At 48.2% G+C, this 9,020-nt stretch overlaps 1 protein-coding gene across 2 annotated transcripts; it reads left to right on the forward strand.

Moving 5' to 3' along the window:
• Positions 1-681: 681 nt before the first annotated feature.
• LOC102052761 (serine/arginine-rich splicing factor 7-like) lies at positions 682-7,541 on the forward strand. 2 transcript variants are annotated; one of them, XM_055714619.1, is made up of 9 exons: positions 682-837; positions 1,144-1,324; positions 1,427-1,603; positions 2,537-2,611; positions 2,750-2,851; positions 3,340-3,393; positions 5,715-5,759; positions 6,392-6,427; positions 7,231-7,541. In XM_055714619.1, exons 1-9 carry the CDS (start codon positions 816-818, stop codon positions 7,253-7,255), a joined length of 717 nt encoding a protein of 238 aa, XP_055570594.1. In that variant the 5' UTR covers positions 682-815; the 3' UTR covers positions 7,256-7,541. The 2 variants fall into 2 exon arrangements, with proteins under 2 accessions (XP_055570594.1, XP_055570595.1); XM_055714620.1 differs by lacking the exon at positions 5,715-5,759.
• The last annotated feature ends 1,479 nt before the right edge of the window (positions 7,542-9,020 follow it).

Below are 9,020 nucleotides of genomic sequence, written 5' to 3' on the forward strand. Positions count from 1 at the left end.
CCCGGAGCCGGGGCGGGCTGTGCTGGGCCGGGGGCAGGCAGCAGGGCGACCCCCGCCGGCAGGGCGCCTCCTTGCGAGGGGTGTCGCGGCTGCCCGCTCGTCCGGGGCGAGGAGCCCGCAGGCCCCTTCGCCGCCCGTCCGCGGGGCCGGGGCAGGGCTGCCGTGGCGGCGGGGGTTGGGCTGGCCGCCCCCCGCGCTGCTCCTTCTGCGCCAGCCGGCCTGCCTCGCCGCAGCCTGCTGTGGGCACCGCCGTTACCCACTCTAGGAAACAAAGGGACGTGCGAACATCTACAGTGAAAAACATGAAGGAATTTGAGAAACGGAGGATGTTGGTCCGTGCAAGCAGTTAAGAGAACGCGGCCCTGGGAGAAGGAGCGGACGGCCGAAGTACGTCGGGCTGGAACGTGAGATCGGCCGAAGGGGAACCGAACGGTTCATGAGGCGGAACGGCAAAAACGCGAGCGGCGCCTGGGGCGGCGGCGCTCAGCACCCGGAGGGGCGCGGCCTGGAGCGGAGCCGGGGCGGTGAGGCAGGGCGGGCGGCCAGCGCGGCGGCGGCCCGGGTGCTGCCGCTCTCCCGCGGGGCGCCCGGCGCAGGAGCCGCGCCCGGGCAGCGCTGCCGGCGGGGCGGGGCGGGGCGCGTGAGGCCCTGGCGGCGAGCGGGGCCGCCCCCTCAGCCGCGCTGCTCGCGCGAGACCCGCGGCGCGCGAGGAGCGGGACGGCCCCACCCCCAGCGGCGCAGGGCGCGGCGCGCAGTCGCGGCGGCGCTCGCTCTATATAAGGGCGGCGCTCGGGGCTCGGCCCGCAGCCGGGGGGATGTCGCGCTACGGGCGATACGGTAGGGGCGAGGCGGGGGCGGCGCGGCCGTTGGGGGGCGGCGGGGCGGGTGGGAGAAGGCGGCCGCGGGGAGCCGGCTGTGGGAGCGCGCGGTGCCCGGGGGGAGGCGGCGGGAGCAGGTGGCGGCGGCAGGTTGTGGCGGCGGGGCCGTGCCTGGCGCGGCGCGGGCGGGACGGGAGTGCCGCAAAATGGAGGCGCTGCTAAAGATGGCGGCGGCGGGGGGGGCTCCTCGCGCCCGGCGCTGCGCCTGCGCTCTGCGGGCCCCGTGCGCCGCCTGACATGGCTGACCGCGCTTCCCTCCCGGCAGAGACCAAGGTGTACGTAGGCAACCTGGGCACGGGGGCGGGCAAGGGCGAGCTGGAGAGAGCCTTCAGCTACTACGGGCCCCTGAGAACCGTGTGGATCGCGAGGAACCCGCCGGGCTTCGCCTTCGTGGAGTTCGAAGACCCGAGGGACGCTGAGGATGCGGTGCTCGGCCTCGACGGGAAGTACGTGCGCGCCTGGAGCCGCCGGGCCGGGGGGCGGCCCCCGCCTTCCCCCGCCCCGTGTGCGGAGGGGGCATCGCCGTGACCGTACGCTGTGTCTCGCAGGATAATATGCGGCTCGAGGGTGAGGGTGGAAGTGTCGACGGGGATGCCGCGTCGCTCCCGCTACGACAGGCCTCCTGCGCGGCGCCCCTTTGACCCCAACGACAGGTGCTACGAGTGTGGTGAGAAAGGCCACTATGCCTATGATTGTCACCGCTATAGTCGCCGAAGGAGGAGCAGGTACGTGTGGGGCCGGAGCGGCTGGGTTGCCTCGCCAGTTCACTTTTGCGTAGCTCTTGTTAGCAAAGAACAGAATGTTACGCCAGTTTTAACTCTTAATGTTGTAAGTCAACAGGTGTATATCACGATTTTTTTTTTTTTTTTGCTAATACATATCAAATGTTAATATTTTAATAATCAACCTGGTCAAAACCTTTCAGGTTTCTTCGTTTGAGTCAGTCGCCTTGATTCAGAATGTCACGAGCCTTAAGATTTCATGCTGAGGCGCCTTGCAAATCCGACACTTAAGATCCTCCTAGACCTTGAGGTGATCAGCATAAGAGGCCAGATCCCCTCGAGCCATCTACACGTAGCTTCACCTTATTCTTTAAGGGCAGAAAATTTGAGACGGTGATCGCCGTAACAGTAAATTTGGCTTTCAATTGGGGCCCCCCTCCGGTTTAGAAAGAGGAACACCAGATTGACCACATTCCCACCTAGAAAAATCTTCTTGCGTCAATCAAGCCTCACCCTGGCTCATTGGGCTGTCAGTTTGATCGTCGTTAGATTGAAGAGAACACCTAGATGCAGCGATCGGCTATAGATACTTCTAGATCGTCTAGATCTGCTAGACCTTGGGCCAAAGAGGGTCGACCTGCAAACTTGCAAGGTTTATTTTAAATACGCATTACAGTGTTTTCTATTCTAATGTAATTCTGCAATGTAATTCAGCTTTTAACATTTTTCTAGGTAGTAAAATGCTCGAGAAAAATAGGCCCAGAGATTTTTCCAACTGACAGATGCTAGTGGTGTGTTTTTGTTGGTTTGGTTTTTGGTTTGGTTTTTTTATTTTCTTTTTAGTTGTCTGAAATAAGTTTTGACTTCAGCAGGGCCTCACGTGCACCGGTTGCTGCAGCTGTTTGCTGATATCTTTTTTCTCTAACCTAAAACCAGGTCCAGGTCTAGATCTCGTTCAAGGTCCCGAGGAAGAAGATATTCTCGGTCGCGCAGTCGGAGTCGTGGAAGGAGGTAGGATTCTCACTGTTGTATTTTCATTCTTTCTCTTGCTCCTCCCTCTGCTTCACCCCTTTCTGTAGTCTGTGTGAAAGGTATGTTGCAGTAATTGTGGTTGGTTTTTTTTTTCTCCCCGCCCCCTTTGTTTTGTAGATCGAGGTCAGCTTCCTATCGCAGGTCCAGGTCAATGTCTCCTCGCAGGTATAGATCATTTTCGCCCCGCAGATCTCGTTCTGGTTCTTTAAGGAGATCAAGGTATGCGTTTTAAGACCGCAACATTGAAAACTCCCCACAGTTATGTTGCCTTCAACATTAAGTTTTCATTCCAGCAGTTGATGTGTTTGCAGGAACCTTGGTAGTGTTAAAGCCCTGAGACCATATCTAAATGCTTTCTTTGAAGTTGAAAACATAAGCATATAATTTTGGAACTGCTGTTTCTAGGCTTTTTCAAGGCTGTAACTTTCTTACAGTATTAATCTATGGTTAAGGTTTCCTACTTGAGCTTCAGGGGTCCAGGAAGTAATTACGCTTGCATGCCTAAGGCAGTGGGACTTCTTAGTGGATGGTAGTGCTGGCCAAATGTACTATAGCTTTCTAGTAATAAAAATTACATCTGCAAAACAATACTTAGAGCAAAATTTGCTGGGGACAGTATCATAAAAGTAAAGGAAGGCTATCTCAGCTGTATGACTTTGAATCCTGTAGTAGTAGCTGAACTTTCCATCTCTTTCCCCCCACGTCAGATCTAGGTCCAGGTCACGCTCAAGGTCCCGGTCCATTGTATGGCCTCGAAGCAGGTAAGAGACTTGTTTTAATTCAAACAAATAATAGTGTTTTGGGCTTTTTGGTGATTTTGTTTTCCCTGGCCAAGTTTGGCTGGAAGGGGTTAGAAGGTTGTGAAGCATAGCAATGTTCACACATATAGTGAATAACTTTGGCCTTTTCACAAACTAAAGTAGTGGTTGATTTCTTGTAATAAACATGAGTTTGTTTTGGTCTGTGGCTACTATATGAGGTCTATGTGTTTGTCGCCATAAACAAAGCTTGTATTTATGATTTAAGGTCTAGAGAGAAGTTTCAAAATCTAGTTAATGCCTACACATGTAAAGAATGCTTGACCTTGTGACCTGCAGGAAATGCTGCTTAGGTTTTTCTTGGCCTGTTCTGTTGGCAGATCTCAGTTGCTGGGGAGGGGTAAGGTGATGAGAAGGTTGACACTACTGACTGAACTCTTGTATACAGCTTTTAGCTTTGTCAGTTCTAGTTCTGAGAGCTAGGTCAAATTAAATTGCTGTAGCACAAAGAACCATATTACGTTTGACTTCAGAGGTTTTGAGGGCTCAATGAGCAGGACCATTAGTCCTAATGTCGCAGCGTAGTGTTTTGAAGGACTTTTGAAGCTGACACAAAGCCCTGGCTTTGTGGATCTGGATGTTTTCCATGCTGAAGTGTTGAAGAAAATGAGTAGAGAGTTAAGTGCTCCTTTGTTATTTTCCTCTACCCTTTGTGATAAGTTTTAGTTGGAAAAAAGGTGAGAGTATGATAACAACAGGATGGATGTGAGAGCTGATCAGTTGGAAGAAGTTGTTTTTTATTTTGCTTTAGAACAGGGGACATGTTTTAGGGATCTGCCTGCTCCTTCAGGACTTGCACATTGTGCCTTTAAGGGGATGATGGTGATGATTATCGCTAGAGCTGTCCTGGCTGACACAGGCCTGTAATGCAGGAGGCGACTAGCCAGGCTCAAATTGCACGCTGCTGTGGCGGAGGAGTGAATACTGTTGATGTTGCTTGGTGATATCTAGTTCTGGGACAGTCGTGTTCCTGCATGGAAGACTTTTGATACTTTTACTGATGTTCCTGATGGATGCCGACTTTGCTTAGGTCTGCACTTACAGTGGTGAGCAGTGGTAGGTCAGTACTGGAGTTACGAAGCATTGTGAAAGCTCCAGCCAGTGTTAGTCCTCTGCGCTTATACAGCAGAATGGTAGTACGTAACCGGTGCTGCTTCCACAGCTTTTGATCTGCAGTCCTGCTTTGCTGCTGTGCTTCAGAAGGAGGATTTTCTAGCAGTGAGATGATGCTCTTGGCTGCCTTGCTGTATTTCTTAGCAAAGGAAGTCATGCTCACGCTACAGAATACAAGTTCTGGTAGTTGTGAGCAACTCCATCCTGTGTAACCCGTGATACAGTAACAAAATCACTGGTGGCAGGGTTAGGAGCTGTGTCAGGATGGCTCGGCATAGTGAGCAGGAAGGTTTCAAAGCACTGGCATGTAGCTTGTGGCATTGTTTTAACTTGAGCCAGCAGCGTGAACATAGTATTTCTGGAAGTTAATAGAGCAGGTAAAGGTGATTCTTCAGTTACACTTCGAAATGGTTGTGAGCAGAAATGGAATTAAGTTTCCTACTTTTTTGGCAACATCCATCTTGAACGCTGGGCTTTCTGATGTGTCAGAATTCAGGCCTGTGGTATTGCTGAACTCTAGGAGGCCAGACAGCCGATACTTGAGTTGGTGAAGTCGTATGATAAATGTGGAAGGAAAGCCTCACCATTCAAGTAAATTTTAATTTGTAAGATGAATTGGGAGTAGGTTACATGTTAGCAGCAGGCAGGCAGTGAAAACTGAAATGCTGTTTTCATTGGATAACTGATGAAAAAAGCTGTATTATACTTGAATAAAAGCGGCATTAATCTGAAAAATGCATCAGCTATTTAGCACGCATGCTTACCTGTGGCTGGTTCCCGGTTCCTAATGTGCTATTTAAAAGGTTTTCTAAGTTGACACTTGAAAGTATTTTTCCCTTTATGGAAGGGATACTTGCAGATGGAGAAAAAATCTGGGAGCCTGCTACAAGGTCTTCTGTTTTGTGAAAGTGGTACCTGAAGCTTTGCTGGGGAGGTTCTTGTGCTTGTACTCTTGTCTTCTGATAAGTGGGGTCTCTGGAATAAGAGCTAAAGGAGTGTTGTGAAATGTCACGAGAAAAGCCTGCAGCCCCGGTCTTCCTCTGGTTTGTGATGCTATGTAGTATGAATTTGCTGTTGCTCATTTAGCTAACTTTCATTGTATTTGCATGTCACTAGCTGCTTTGCTGAGCTTTATTTTTCTCCTGTTGTAGGTCTGGGTCCCATGGTAGATCTAAATCTGGCTTACCTGCTAAAAGGTGAGCATAGCACTCAGTTTTTTTGTGGGTTTGTTTTGGTTTTTTTTTGTTACAATTCAAAATCTCTGCTTGGACCAGTATTTCAGTTGCATGTGGAAGTGGTTTTTTGGGGGGGGGCGGTTGGTTTTTTAATAGCTGATTTTAAAATATCTTTCATGTGTTATTTTAATGTTACATAGCTGATTTTTTTTTTTTTTTTTTTTGTGGGACAGTAAGTAATTCTTCCAGAAGGATTGTGGATACAGGTTTTTTTAACCCATGATTGGACTTAGAAGAAGTATTTTAGACAGGATTTGGGGCATGTCTTTCCCTACCTCTGTTCTCAGTTTTCCTGACTCTCCTCCGCTTTATTCACTGCTCCTGCTTTGCAGGATTATTGTGATCCTTTTATAGCTCTTTGAAGCTGTGTGTTGCTCTTTTTGCAAGGGCTCTGGCTTTCAGCAGTTTTTCTTCTCAACTGCAGCTTCTCGCTTACAGTAACTGGGTATACTTGCTATCAGCAGCATTAAGGCTGGTGATTTGTAATGTATTTAACATCAAAGTGTTCTTAGTGTTTTTACATGGTCAAAAGTGGTTACTGAGTATATATGAGTTTACCACATTGATTGTTTTGGTTTGCTTCATTTTAACAGTCGCTCAAAGTCCAGATCACCATCTCCAAAGAGAAGGTAGGAATATCTTAAACTGCAGTGTGCCGTACAGTTCATAGTGCTGGTGTCTGGAGCAGTTGTTATAGAATAAAAGCTGAAAGTTTTTTCTTAACTTGTGAACTATGAAAAGACGAAGTTTTGTGGGCACTTCCTACCTCTGGTAGTCAGAACTTCATGCTACTATCTCTAAGGTAGCCTACTTCAATGAAATTTTAAAGGACAAGAGAAAATACAGGCAAATGAGAATCAACAGTCCCGAAGGTCCTGAGGAATTTAGAATCTGGGGAAGAAGCGAGTAATGTAAGGTCTGGAGCAAACCATGAATGTGCGGTAGGATTACATTCCTGCTGATGGCTCCACGCAGTGGTGCTCACTCAGTTGCACAGCTGCCAAATTTTGCTTCGCACTGTGAAGGAAGAAGCAAGTTTTCCTGTGTAACCAGAGAAGTATGTGCTGGAATTGATGTAGTCGGAGAGGGTGCCCCATGGTTAGCCCCAAACTGGAACAGCGCAGGTTATGGCAGAGCAAGAATTCCTCTGCACAGCTGGAGCACAGGCTCTGCGAAGGCTCCATGTCCTGCCTGGCTGTGGCAGCTGACGTCTCTTGTTTTGCCTGCCCTTTTCAAGCCTAAGGCAGCTCTTACTTAGAAAGGTGTAAAATACAAATTTTTACAATTACTATTTGTGAACTGTAAATGAAAAGAGTGTGGGGAGGGGGCATTGTGAGGTAGGGGGAGGGGCTCCTGAGCAGAGGAAGCCTGGGCTAGCATGCAGTTTCTGTTGGTTTTGCTGTAGGATTTGCTCTTAATCTCTTTCTTTCAGTCATTCACCATCAGGAAGCCCTTGAAGGAGTGTGCAAGTCCTGAAAGAATGGATTCAAATTTAAAAAGTTTAAGAAGAAAATTTATTTTGTTTACATTATTATAAGGGATTTTGTGGTGTCTTTGTAAATGTAAGGGCTTAGTCCTAGAAGGCTGTTTCTATTGACTAACAATTGGCATGAATCTGGATCTTTAAAAAGTCTTACTAGTAGACTAATGTAAAACTTTTGTTGTGTTAATGTTCTGTGATCTGGAAATGTTGGGCTTTTTTATTGGTGCATTGAAATAAACTCTGCATTTCTAACTAAGAAATATTTTGTGACAACTCTGCTATTTCTGTCAATATTTGGGTAGCTGAAGCAGCTCACATGCCACTACAGCGAGGAGCAGGAGGCAGGCTGTTCCAGGTGCTTGTGAATTGAATGTAGCACAGTAGCCAGTGGCTGCCCTGCAGGTTGGTGCCTGTTGCTAGGACCTCATTCCTATAGAGATGAGTGTGAAGAGTTAACCAGTATCAGCTGTTCCTTCTTTCTGTTGGGTCTTGAATGTTTTGGTGATCTGTACCTTGTGTTTTCACTTCTGCCACCTCAGAGCTCGGTGAAGCTGAAAACCTGTCTGGAGGTGCTTGTACACTTGATGATTTGACTTACAAAATTGTCTGCAAAGGGCATTAACAGATGGAAAAAAGGAATGTGTGAATGCTGGTCTGTCCTGTTGATTTAAGGACCAGTGAACTCCCCTGAAGGTATTTGGAATACTTACAGAATGTAAACTACTGAAGTAAATATTTTTAGAAATCTTGTTCTATGTCCTGGTTCTCCAGGTAGTTCTACTTTGTGATACTTAGACTAAATTGGTGGTTCTGGTTGCAGAAAGAATACATTTAGATACTCTTTCTAGGAAATTAAGGCTTTTCTTAGAGATGGAAGGTCACAAGCAGAACCTGCAGGTCCTGTTTAAGTAACAGGACATTTCGGGAGTCGAGAGCTTGTGTTAACACCACCCTCCCCCAGTCTGCCTGGTCACATCATCTCCTTTGGGGGTGAAGTGCAACCAAAGGGCTCGCTGCTGTCCTGATCAGTTCTCACTTTGGGAAACTGGACTGTAGCTGCCTGTGTACGGATGGGCTCCATCTTGCCACAGGTAAGTTAGTGAAGGATTTGATCTAAGTACGATAAGCCAGTGCAAGGTACTGGCAAGTTTTATTTGTCCTTGCAGCTGATAACGGCCATTATCAGACTAGTAAGGACATCAGATCATTTTGACTTAAAAAGTCTTCCTTATAGTATGTTCTGGCCTACTGCCATGTCCTACAGGCCCGCAAGGAACAGGAATTCTCCTGGGGCTTATGACTTGTCAGCAGTGAGTTGCTACTCTACTGTTAGAGCAGTGCAGCTGTGCACAGGCACCCAGCCCCAGGTTTTCAGATGAGACATTGCAAGATGTTCAGTTACTAAAAGAATGATAATGAGCCCCTATACACAACTTGACAAAGACTCTTCCTGTGTACTAGAGTATGTGTTTGTCTCATCCCTCATCTCTGTTCCCCATGTTTGCATGTTTTGGTGCACTGGTGACTTTAGTGACTTTCCTTGCAGATGTTGCATTAATACTTTGTTATTTTTTTTATAATCATAGTCTGTTACGTGCTGCAGAAGAGGGAGCTGGAAACAATAGCATTAAACTAGGGTGACCCAGAAGCCACTGGTAAACACTGCTGGGGTGGTATGTGTTGGGTTCCCTGCCCTGTAGAGTGTACGGCATTGATGGTGAAACCAGCCTGTGCAACAG

Source organism: Falco cherrug, chromosome 6, assembly GCF_023634085.1.
Source record: "Falco cherrug isolate bFalChe1 chromosome 6, bFalChe1.pri, whole genome shotgun sequence".
Taxonomy (NCBI): Eukaryota; Metazoa; Chordata; class Aves; order Falconiformes; family Falconidae; genus Falco; species Falco cherrug.